The following is a 13051-nucleotide window of genomic DNA, read 5'->3' as shown; positions in this document are numbered from 1 at the left end:
AACATTCATTCAAAGCCATTTGTTTCATACTGTGCAGTCCGCCGCTTAATGTTAATGACTGTGTCATGTTTTGGATTCATTCACTCTAAATTCCCAACTCAAGCCTCGAAGGCAAAAATATTAAAAACTATGGCTCGAGTCCAATGTTCTCGCTAAGATTTGTGCATGAGCAATTGGGCACTTTGTTCACCCTCGCAGTGCATGTGGTGATGCTGGCGTGCATTACGGACACACTACATTTCCACTCATTCCTTTGTTTCCACACCACTTTAATCTACAAACAGGACACCACACTATTCCCACTACTGTTACAAAGAAAAACATCAACACCCCTTTTGCAAAAAACATACTTGAAATCTCTCCAACGCGTGTGAAAAATCTGTTATTCGCTGAAGACTCCAAGGTTGAACTTACAGCTGCAGCCGTTGCGAAAGCACTACACGAATAAAGATGAGTTGAGATGAGTAAAGGGTTTCGAGTGTTAGTCAGTTTCACAAAACCTTCGGAGCTAAGCTCGAAAGCAAAAATATGGAAACGCCGACGAGAACCGCTTTATCTGCGCTTAGTCAGAGGCTCTTTAAATGGTGGTGCGAATGTGCTGGCTCCCATTTTGAATGCAATTTGATGATTGCGGACATAGCCATATCCCCGGTTATGAGGGCTTGCACACTTGTGCAATCATATGACCTCAGATTTTTTTTTAAATTGAGTTGTAGATATTAGGTCTGTTTTTTAATATCACAAAAACCCGGCATTTCAACAGGGGTGTGCCGACTATTTATAGCCACATAATGCAGACACCATCTATTCAAATTTTAATTCCATACTTCCTGTTTGTTGTCTGACCATATTTTCTCATTTCATTTTGTTTCATCTTTATACACTCATCCATTCCCTTAATGCACCCCTATTTCTTTCTTTCGGCTTGTGTATGCCGCTCCACTCGCTTTCTTTCTCCCAGCCTCAATTTCTATTTCTTGCCAGGTTGATCGACTGATGGAGTTGCATTTTAAGTACCTGGAGGCTGTTCAACAGGCTGACAAGAGGATCGAAGGGGAGAAACATGTAAGCATTTCTCCTTTCACCTTCCATCCATTCCTTCCTCCCTGACAGGGTGTTCTCTCTCTCTCTTTCTCTCTCTCAGTACCTTTTACAACGGTCATTGTGCTCCTTTTAGTTGGAGGAAAAAACCTTGAAGCCACCACTATTTTATGTGAAACATTTCCATGTTGTGCAGCATGCGATAAGAATCACAATCCTCTGTTGTAAAACGCTGGATGATTGATCTCCCCCCCCCCCCCAAAAAAAAGCGGAATCTTTTGTGATTGCTGTTCTGCCCAGCGTCACATCCAAAGCTTCGTGGAAAAAAGCCGACAGGTCTTCCTGATAACAACGTGACACGTTGGAGGAAAGGAATGAAAAACTACACTCCCAGGCTCCTATTGAGCTGTTTCCAATTGTGTCACTGGAGCTGTGGAATAGACAGACGGATGGAGACATGTTGCAAGATAAGGTGGTCAAAACTTGGCAGAAAATAAATAAGGAAGCAGGAGCAGGAGCTGCTGTGACCAGACGAGAGAGTAAAAAAAACCCCAGGAAATATGCATCAGATGGGGGGAAAGTGAGCGAAGGTGGAGAGGGAATATGTGTTCAAGACTTGGAGAGCATGTACAGATGACAGAAAGATGTGTGTTGTCAGTCAGACTGAGACTGCCTTGAAAGGCTAGACAGGTTGACATTTTATCTTCCTTCTCATTCGCATTTTTTCCTCTCCCCGTGTGCCTCTGTCATGCTCTTGCTCTTGCAAACGGATGATTTGTGTGTGATAAGAATCTTCGAAGCCACACATCTGTATTCTATGATTCGCGCACGTTTGCAGCCCATCTAGTGCCAGAGAGATATATTTTGGATTCATTTACTCATAAAAAAGGACAAAACATTACATTCGGCCTTTATTATATTTCAGAAATACACCAGATCAGACGGACAGAAGTATAAAAGTATACTCGCACCACGTATATGTTTGATGTGAGAGAATAATCATTACCTCTGCCAAGGAGGCCATGATTTAATTCGTGTTGGCTTTTGTCGCTTTAACTGTGTTTGTTTTGTTTTTTCATAACTTGATGAATAAATTTTTGATTGACATATTCAGTACGTATGCACTGGCCTGCTCGCACATTATGACTGCTTTTGCGCACGTTTTGTCACGCCACCATAGAATAGGGGACTTGATTGGAAAATTGTTATCTTTGAGGCCTTTAACACACAAAGCTCCTGTCTACCGGTGAAGCTCCAACGTTTAAAAAAAATGTGAGAAATAGCTGACATCTCTATGACTTGGAAGATGGGAACGACCTCATCCCAGGTACAGCACGTCCGCCGTCCTCGCAGCGGAATCGTGAGGCTTCCGCTGCTCCATTTAATCTCTCTGTTGCACCTTTAGCCCGGTAAGCCTGTTTTTTTTTTTAAAGCGCTAAACAAAATGGATTTCTTTGCAGCCTTGATTTCCACTGGTTTCTCAGAAGATAGCAAAGAAAAAGTCACTTCCAGACAACACTTCCAGCACCCATCCCGAAATATGCTACTTATTTTTCTGCCATGCTATCTCTGAACTGTCCTTATCCCCGTCAGTATTACATAATTTTCAATTTAAAGCTACTTTACGACTTCGTTTACCGTATATTTCACTGACCTTCCTTTTCCCCGTTTCTTCATTTTTTTTCAAGCATTTTACTGTCTTTCTTCAAGTGGCGGGGGCGGGGGGGAATTTATTTACTCAACTGCAGATGGCGGGTGTCTTTTCGAGGGGAACATTATTTATACAAGCGATTTTACTCATTTGTCACCATTTAAAGATGGACTTTTAATGTACAAATCTCAATGGCCCTCTTCGGTGAGTCCTTTCTGAAGGTCTGGGAATATAGTGTGAAAGCAGCCGCAATATTTTTTCATCAGCTTCTCTATGTGGGTCTTTAATGAGGTTATATAACCCCCTCGCCCGCCCCCCTCAAAGCCTAATCAAGAGCATCGCTTGCCTCACACACACTGTCCAAGAGGGGTTTTGCAAAATGCTGACAGCACCACATTAAGTTTGCATAGGGGTATCGCAGACGATGAGACAGGACAGGTTGAGTGGTCTCGAGCAAAAGTAGAGAGACAAATATAGAATACAATATCGGCAAATACACGGTTTGTACAGTGGATTAAAAAAAAGTCTCCACATTTCTTTTTAAACCAGTGTAGTGGTTGCTGTTGCCATTTCCGAATGAAGCAGTAGAGGTCGCTGTTGGATTAGACTTCGTTGTAGTGAATCTCGTCGCGAGGCAAGAGCAGAGAAAAAGATTTCGTATAATGCAACAGGGTTTTTTTCATTGTGGGGTGGCAGGAAAGTGGGAATGGTGTTTAATGCATGAAGATTTTTCACACTAGGGGGTATTTTTTTTACCAATGTAGGTTTCATTGCAGTTTCACTGTATGGTAATTGTCATCGGTATATAAAAAGAAATTAAGTACATTGAAAAAAAAATTAAGAAAAAGCAATAACAAGTTCAAATTTTATAGTGACTTTTTGAGCAGGGTACAAAAAAAGCTTTGAATGATAAGAGCGCATGGGATGACTCTTTCAGAACAGTAGCTATATTGTTTTTCATTCCAGCGTGTGCCCCCAATGAATATTTCTCTTGCGCTTTCGCCAATTGATTGAGTCGTGTTAATGAGCTGAACTGCAAGGCCATAATTGGGTTCTGCGCTGTCATCGATCTTTCAGGACAAGGCTGATTAAATCCGAGGGATGCAAATGTCACGTGTGACGCCATTAAGCTCCTCGCTGCAGGCTATTTGTTTTTATCAGGAGAGCTTTGAAAAGTTGCCCTTTTTCCTGATTTACTGCGTTTGCCTTGTTAAGTTGTTTTCACAGAAAAAAAAGCCCTGTCGGACTATAAAAAAAAAATCACAATTTGGATTTCTATGCCCAGCGCATACTCGCCAGCAACTTTACACATCCATGATTTAAGAGGTTTTATCCTCACACGGGGTCAGGCCGTGCTAATTTAGTTTTCATCCACCTTTAACGTTTATGTTTCGCGTGTATAAGAACCAAGAAATCAGGTCTACGTGACGCCGGACAAAAGAAAACACTCGAAGTTCATTTTCACTCTCACTCTCGTCTTAGAGAGTTAAAATGGATTTGTTTGCATGGCGCTCCAGTTGGCTTCCGCACCAATTCCCCCCCTCTCCCTGTCATCGTCTGCTCCTTAATCTCTAATGGTGATTAATGTTGCCTGTATGTGTATTGGCAGCACCGTGTTATTGGCATACTGAAAGGATTGTTAAAATGGATAACGATGCAAGTGCGCTCGTGCGCGAGCGTGAACGTCCCGTGTGCCGTTGAGCAGCGAAAATCAATGGACTCACGTGTCTGCTCAGTGATGACAATGGATTTGCAGAAGCATTGCAAAACAAAGACGACAATTTAAAACACTGCAGTTTTTCAGTGTGTCTCTTTTGTTTTCAGGCGCTTTGTTGTGCTGAGGGAACAAGAAAAGCCCGTTCAATGTAATTTATTTGCCTTGCGGGGATCCCCGTGGGTGCCGTTGTGTATTCATTCCTACTGGTTTGTCAGTGGTCGCCAATAGGAATAAACAAACCGCTCGTGCAGTGCGGGGATTTTTATTCTGAATTTGGAAAGATGATCTGCACGTTGCAGTGCCTTGTGGAATGATTTTCTTGGATTGAAAACAGCATGGGCCGTGGTCAGAGCAAAACTTGGAAAACAAATTGAATTCATTTTTGAATAATTACATTTCACGCATCAGGCGGGTCTCTACAGAGGTGTGCTTATTATTGCACCTGATGTTTGGCCTCGGTTGAGGTTTGCATGATGAGTGCCATTGTAGTTTTTCAAGACGGATGTGTGTGTGTGTTTAGGAGATGGTTCGCCGTGGCGAAATCCTTGACGACAACATGGAGGATGAATTTTACCTCCGTCGACTGGACGCCGGACTGTTTGTTCTTCAGTCCATCTGCTACATCATGGTGGAGATCAGCAACTCGGGACTATCACAGGTACAAACGTCTTTGAGACGTGTTGCTTTCCCGTCCACGTAAAAAGAAAACGTGCATTTGAAACAATTTTATTGACAAATAAAGGTTCTCAAACAGAGCAGTTTCCAGACTTGTGAAACTGATACTGCTGTCTTGAATTTTCCGCTGTGTTGGAGCGACTAATGCCACATACTGGATTTGTAGTCGTCAGAGTACATGAAAGCTCTTACCTTATTTTCCACACTAAAAGGTGCACTGGATTATGAGGCGCACCTTCAATGAATGGCCTATTTTCTCATTTTATTTCATACATTGGGCGCACCACGTTATAAGCCACAATCTACAATGCATCCACTAGATGGAGCGACACTCATGGAAACGCCGACAGAACAATCAGATGTCAGTAAAACGTATTTAATAAAGCAGTGACACAGTTCACTTAAGCAACATCAAGTTATAACATTGACTCATTCACGTTGAACTCTCTTGCTGCTGCTCTATTTCCGTGTTCAACTGCGAAAATGATCGCCTTAAGTTTGAATTTATTAAAGGAGCCATTTTGAGGTCGAAATATTACCTTAATGACCACACACAAGGCTTATCGGATTTTAAAGCGCACTGTGAGTTTTTAAGAAAATGGAAGGATTTTAGGTGCCCCTTTTAGTGCGGAAAATATGGTAAGAAAGATATGCCTTTGTTTTTCACTATTCCGAACAGTTCCCGGGTCTCTACATAGCATGTTTCTTCAAAGAATTACTGTAACCTGATATCACGAGAAGCTGTCCACAGTAGTAACCGCTGTCCCTGAAAGTGTTAATATTTAGGTTGTTATGTTGATTTAAAAAAAAAAATCTTATGGCAAGTAGAAGCACACAAAGTAGTTCCAATTAGGAAGGGGTCCTTGTAAAAAAATGCATGCCCCCCGTTCCCAGAAGCTTTGTGAACTCCTGATCTATCAGATCACCAGATACCAACGCGGTCGGTTGGTGGATTGATTGATTGAGTCTGTAAACTCACAGTTGGTGGGTGGACAGACGCTCCATAGAATTTGAAGTGGATTTTCCATACACTCCTAAGGTTGAATTTAGCTCAAGTACCTCGACTTGCCTCTTATTTATATTTCAGTGCTGCCTTTTCAAGTGATGATCTTCACGTTCGGTAAATTGTATTTTTGAGGTTTCACACCTAATGGTCTGTCTGTCTGACTTCAGCTGCAGCAGAGGGTCCATCAAATTCTCAACTTAAGAGGGGGCTCTGTCAAAGTTGTGCGCCACATCATGAGAGGTGAGTCATTAAATGAGCTCAATAAGTCACCTGCAGTACAACCAAAAGAAAGTGGTCATAAATCGTCAATTTCAAAGAGTTTTGTTTTTTAGCTCTTTTCCTTGAGTTGACCAAGATTTTCTTCGTTTGCACATTTTCCACACTGCATTTAATTTAGCATAGTCCGGTGAATAAATGACATGGCAAATTGAGTCAAACTTGTTCTTTTTTTAATGCTTTCATTGACTAGAATACAAAATAGTAATAGGCTTATTAAAGTGATTTGATTCCTTTTTGTAATCAAATAAAAATCTGAATAAACTGGAAAATGATTTTGAATCAACCACAGCATACAGTAGAGAGCCAAGAAAAAGTATTTGCCCCCGTCCTGATGTCTGAGCACAAGCACACACCAGGGCTGCAGCTATCAAATAACTTCGTTCATTCAAACATTAGGACTGAGGTGTCAAAGTCAAGGCCCGGGGTCCAGATCTAGCCTGCCACATCATTTTATTTGGCCCACGAAAGCAAAAAAAGAAAAAAAAGCATTTCAAGTTTTCAAGATGTTTGCTAAAGTCGTAACCAAAATTTCAAATTGTCATATGTAATCCACAATAACAGTCGTTGTTCTTGACTTCTCATTTTAAAACTAGTTATCCATTAATTTGTTCTGTGCTGTGCATGTAGTATGTGGAGGTGATTAAACATTTATATGGTTTCCCAAAATTCATAACGGCACTCCAAGGGAAACCGTAACTACAATGTGAACACACAAAAAACACATTTCCGCCTAATCATGAACGACTCACTTGTATTCTTTGGCGTTTGACTCGGCATGACTTAGATTTGCTATTGGTTTTACTGCTTGGTGCTTTCTACCGCCTTATTACTTATTACTTATTACTGATTCGTCTTACTGTTTATTGTATATGTTAAATCGCTCCATGTACAGCACTTTGTATGCAGCGATGGCTGTTTGAAAGTGCTCTATAAATACTGTTGACTTGACTTGACTTGACTCAACTGGTTTTCATTTTAGATTTTTGTCAAAGACAAAATGATGTTAGAAGCATAGTACTAGGAGCAAGTTAAAATTTAGGAGCGCACGATAAATATTCACATTTCCTCTTATTTTCACCGCATTGCTGATTAAATACTGTGCCAACAAACTCTTGCCAGTATTCTCAACAAATTGTGTCTTTGGTGTCCCTCTGTCTGTAGTGGATATCAAAAGCAATTCATTTAAATAGCTCAGCCAGGTATACCTCGTGCAGCCGCTCATTCCGAACACAGAATTTCCTCACAATGAAAGTTGGACTCATTCCGGATTTGGCTCCTCCGGCACACAAATTATATCGGGGAGGAAATAAGCACGGCTAGTCTTCTTAGCTATTGATGGGCGAAAACACTCTGTAAAATATGTAAGGGCATAGAAGCACTAACTCAGTAGGACAGGAGACTTGTCTTCTTCCCGGGCTGCGACTCTTCTCAGTGAAACAATCAACGGACTGCAGTGTGTAAAAGGGAAACGTAAACGGGCCTTATGCCAGCAGCCATGTTGGGTTTTTTTTTTCCCCCACTGTGTCATCTGTCGTTCCTATATCATTGTGTGATAAAGCTGAAGAGGCTCCACTCACACCCCCTCTGGCCCTGGAGCGTGTAGCAGGGTAGATCGAGCCATCCGTCACGCGTGCCGGTGCCAACGTGTCAACTCGCCAATTGTAATTGTGTGGGGAAATGTGTTGCTTTTGCTTCTGATTGCATCTATGCAGCAATTTTTCCTCTGAGCAGCGCATATATTTATGTGTCCTTGATTGTTGTCACACTTCATTCCTTTTATATTATCAAACCTGTCAGGAACAATATGTCCGGTATACATTGAAATCTTTTTCATTTATTTATTTTTCATTCTCGGGACGAATATAGTACCGTATTTTCCGCATTATAATGCTCCCCTGAAAGCATTCAATATTCTCAAAAGCCGACAGCGCGCCTTTTGATCCGATGCGTCTTCTTTAAGGATCAACATTCTGATTTCTTGGATGAAGTATTTTAAATGTTCTGTGAAGCACTGTTACACCTGCAGTGGTTGTGAAAGCCTTTCGCAGAGCTCCATCTAGTGGATGCATCTCGCAAGCACAGCCACTATTGTGGCTTCTATTCTATGCTCCTTATAATGCGGTGTGCCCTACATATGAAAGCAGTTTTAAAATAGGCGATTCATTAAAGGTGTGCCTTATACTCCGGAGCGCCTTATAGTGCGGAAAATACGGTACTTGCATTCATGTCCATGTTGTGTTCTTGTAAAAATGCACATGGCCTCAGTTTGGTAATGGATTTTAAACATCCGCATGTTTGGCCCTCTGAGTTCCATTTACCGTACAAGACGGTTAAGCACTTACTGGATGTGGGTGTGTACATTTTTGGCTTGAGCTCACTAAATGAGAGTCAGAAGATGTTTTCTATTTGAGAAGGCTCAAGGTTTGTAGCTCATGTCACAGGTTGTGTTCTCGGAATAAGCATACAGAAAGATTTGCGATCGTGTGAAAGATTCCTTCAGGGATTGATGTTAGAAGGTTGGCATGAATAAAGTGGATTCCAAGGACATAAATTGGACGAAACCCTATCGAATGGACAAGGTCAACCACAATCGATTGCGAGATGCAGGTTGATCGATGATTTGGATTTTTTTTTTTCTTGTAGGGAATAATGGAAAGGGATCCATTCCATTTGGCCAGAGGCCACTTTGCGTTGCCATCACTGCTGATAAAAGCCCACCAGATGGTTTCCTAAACTTAGCTCCAAAAATGAGCTGGCAACCTGTGTCAAGGTGTCCTTTGTTTTGTGCGGTGTGTTAGAATTGCTCAACTTCAGCTCACCTCTTCTTGGCTCAAAATAAATAACACGGATGATAAATGAAAATGTCAAATCTGAATTACTCGTCAGATTTCTAAGGTTGATTTTAGGAGTTTGCAGGAAATCAAGTTCTTTAAAAAAAATACTGTAATTTAGTTCTCTAGCATAGCCACATCATTACAAATTCCTGAGCTTTAAGTGCTGCACACTTTTGTATTATACCCCACCATTGTGACAGAATATTGCCATAGTCGCTAGTTTTTACCTTTGTATTTGGTGGATGTGTCACTTTTATCAACCGGCTTAACTAGTTTGTCATTGGGTCGACTTCACACATTCACGCCTTCAACTGACTGATAAACCTTCAAACATTCAATACGTCTGTATTAAATCCTCCTTAATTGTCATCACAACATGCTGTTTTGTCTCAAAAACTGCTGAGTCTTCCAGTTAAGTTCTCTTAATTCTTTCCGTTCTACTCTAGTTTCCTTCTTATTTTTTTTTTCTTTCTTTTGTTCTTCCTGGGGCGTGATGTGTAATTCCTGCCTCAAAAGATAGCGGAGACCCCACTGTGGCTGCAGCTGCTGCAACCTTCTCTTTTTGCTCGGCAGTCTCTCTCTCTCACACACACAATAGAATACATCTGGACTATCACCGTTCAGAGGCCAGAAGGACTTGTTTCTGTGCTTTTTCTGTTTTTAGCCGCCATGATAAGAAAGCTTGTTTTACATTTCCAGCTGCAAAATGTGTGAACGACCTTAACACCTCGAGTCGAGTATACGCAATTGAATATGTTTGGCCTTCGTCCTTCTTTCAAACAACTCCCTTTCTTTCAAGTAGTTTTGCAGTGTGCTTTATTCTTTCCTTAATCCGCAAGCAAAACTTGGGTTGCTTACCAAATCATCCATAAATGAGGTTTGAATGTCTCTTCGGTGCTTCTCGCAGAGCTGAATGTCTGTGTCATTCATGTACGGTTGTCATCATCCACAAGATGTCCGCCTCTGGGAGGCCTATCACCTGTCTGTGTCTTATTTGTAGAGTACGCAGAGAGCATCGGTGATGGCAAGAGTGATGAGTTCAAAGAGGCAGAACGCAAGAGGATCATGGACCTTTTAGAAAACTTTTAATGGGGCTTTTTTTTTTCTTCATCGGTATGAGACACACACACACACACACACAATTTTGTTGCATTTGGGGCTACTTGTGCCCTTGACAAATGGCATTTATCTAGTTTTTCGCAAGATATTGCTTTTAAAATGGTTTTTCCTCCCCCCCATTTATGTTCCAAGCATTGCTGCAGTGAAAACCCTCCATCTTTTTGGATTGATGGGTGTATTTTAATTATTATTATTTTTCATATTCAGTTAGGCCAAAATAACGTTAGCGATTACGCCAATTTAACAACAGATTGCCGTTTATGGGGCGTCGTGGAGTTAATCGTACCACTCAATACTTGTGTTATTTTGACATGCACGGAGTGGAATTCCCATTCGAATTATTTTGTGTAATTTTGTTATTGTAGACTATGTCAAGCAAAACTGTTAAAGTCTCTGTGAAAATGTGTCTGGAAATACCCGCTTAGCGGCAATCTCTTGGTTTCTCCGGGGGGGTTTTCTTTTCTTTTTTTTGGAACAAACCTTTGTTTTTTTAGATTGAAGCTGAAAATATATTCTAATAAAATATTTGGTAATAAAATCCTGATGGCGTGTTTGCTTTATTTGGAGAATGCCATGGTGAATCTGACTTGATTAATTCTTCTTCCTAAGCTTGCACAAATGGGAACAACAAATTTGTACCTGAAGCTGTTTTATGTTCCCACCTTTAAAAAATATATATATTTTAGAGGAGAAGTCACCCTTCTAAATTTTCCTTAATATGTTTGATTCAACCCCACTAGTCCAAGCACGGCATTCGGATTCATAGTGCGTTTGTGGAAGATTAGTTAAGCAGTAAAATCCACCCGTTTTTAGTCATCTCGGGGTGGCCATTTTGCCACTTGCTGTGGACAGAAAATGACATCACAGTTGCTCAGGGCTCAGATAAGGACCAATTAGAGCTCAACTTGTGAATGTCACATGACCAAGCTCGGAAAACAGGTGATCTGTGATTGGTAGTTACATGAGCTACAGTTAACCCAACCATCCATCCATTTTCTGATCCGCTTTATCCACACAAGGATTGCGCGGCATGCTGGAGACTATCCCAGCCGTCTTCGGGCAGTAGGTGGGGGACACCCTGGATTGGTTGCCAGCCAATCGCAGGGCACACAGAGACCAAACAACCATCCGCGCTCACACACACACCTAGGGACAATTTGGATTGTTCAATCAAACTTCGAGAGTTGCCATGTGTTTAGTCTGCCTCGTAGTTCTAAGGTGTAGGGTTCAAATCTCAGCTCTGGCCTTTCTGTTGGAGTTTGCATCATCTCCCCATATCTGCATTACAAATGACAGATGTCAAACTCTGGCCCTCCGGAGCCCACATTCTGCATCTTTTAGATTTTTCCCTTCTTCAACACACCAGATTCAGATGATCGGGATGGTTATCATCAGGTTCCTGCAGAGCTTGCTGCTGAGCTGATCATTTAAATTTGAAACATGCAGCATAGCGGCCCACGAGGACTGCAGTTTTATACCTGTGCTCTAAATTGTCTATCGTGATGAAATGGTTGGTTGCCGATACATGATGTGCCCTGCAGCCGGCTGGCACCCAATCCAGGATGCAACCCGCTCCAGCTCACCCGTGACCGTCGTGAGCACAAGCGCTACGGAAAATAGATTGAAGCATAAGAACTGCAAATGCCAAATTAAATGGGAAGAGATCAGACAAGTCGATGGAAAAAAAAATTGTGTGGATGGGTGGCTGTAAGTAAATTAAAACATCGCTTCCATGCAGGAGATGACTTGGAAATACAGGATTGTGAAGAGTTTCGTCACAGAATGTCAACAATATCTGCTATCCTTTCACACTTAAGGAAAAAAAAACTACTGACAGTAAAACATGGGTTGAGCAAAAGGACCTGATTTGCATATTGTATTGGCAGAGGAGGACATTGTGCGTCGCATATCAGTGATTATGACTGTATCGTGTTCAACAGCAATTTCACAGCTGAGGGAAGGGCAAATAATTGTCTTTCCAAATTGCTGAGTGCAAACACGATGCAAAGCCGAGACATTGTTGGCGTATTTTATTTTTAGTGCGACTCCAACAGCAAAAGGTCCTGTTGAGTCAAAAGAGGACCTGAACCCCACCAATCCTGAAAACTCTTGGTCCAAGTGTTTCCATTTTGTTTTGTTATCTTAAACTAGAAATGGCAATTTCCTCAAAAATCACTTTGGAAAGCTGAGTTGGTATCGCCGAGCCAAAATGCCAACAGAGAGTGAACAGAGGATTAAAACCTTGGTTAGACACACGCACACACACAAATGCAGTGTTCTAGCCCCCGCCACCCAACCCACTCGCTCAGTAGCTGTGATTGTTTTTTTTTTTTGAGAATTGGGAAACTTTCCCTCCCGAGTTAATTATTTTGACTCAGCAGATTGGGCTAAAAATTGGATATGAAGCTAGTTGCCATTTTTGGGTGTATGAAAGTAAGTTGTAAGTTGTCGCTAAATGTTATGTAACATTCTCTGAAAGTGTTGGTGGAAGCTAAATGGCTCAGTGTGTAAGACCGCAGGGTCAAATCCTCAACCCAAAGTGCTGGCTGTTAATTGCACAGCATTTGCTAGGTCCCTTTTGGACTTACCACAGAGCTATTTCACCTCTGGGTTACTTTTGACCCAGCTGTTTTAAGATTGTAATATCTTCAGTAGCCTTTCTCCTTAAATTCGCCATCAAATTGTTAACATGCTGGATTTTTTTTCATACAGTACTATACATACTGTTA

The 13051-nt window shown here is 41.4% G+C and overlaps 1 protein-coding gene across 1 annotated transcript in view; it reads left to right on the top strand.

The window, feature by feature from the left end:
• ctnnbl1 (catenin, beta like 1) overlaps positions 1-10860 on the top strand; it is a 29995-nt gene extending 19135 nt beyond the window's left edge. Inside the window, exons 13-16 of the mRNA XM_052059796.1 lie at positions 985-1065; positions 4930-5067; positions 6258-6330; positions 10204-10860. Coding sequence (XP_051915756.1) covers positions 985-1065; positions 4930-5067; positions 6258-6330; positions 10204-10292 — 381 coding nt within the window. The 3' untranslated portion in view covers positions 10293-10860. The remainder of the gene's footprint in view (positions 1-984; positions 1066-4929; positions 5068-6257; positions 6331-10203) is intronic.
• Positions 10861-13051: the final 2191 nt, after the last annotated feature.

This window comes from Hippocampus zosterae, chromosome 2 (genome assembly GCF_025434085.1).
Source record: "Hippocampus zosterae strain Florida chromosome 2, ASM2543408v3, whole genome shotgun sequence".
Taxonomy (NCBI): Eukaryota; Metazoa; Chordata; class Actinopteri; order Syngnathiformes; family Syngnathidae; genus Hippocampus; species Hippocampus zosterae.
Note: the sequence above shows the minus strand (reverse complement) of the source record. Positions and strands in the feature narration are given on the sequence as shown.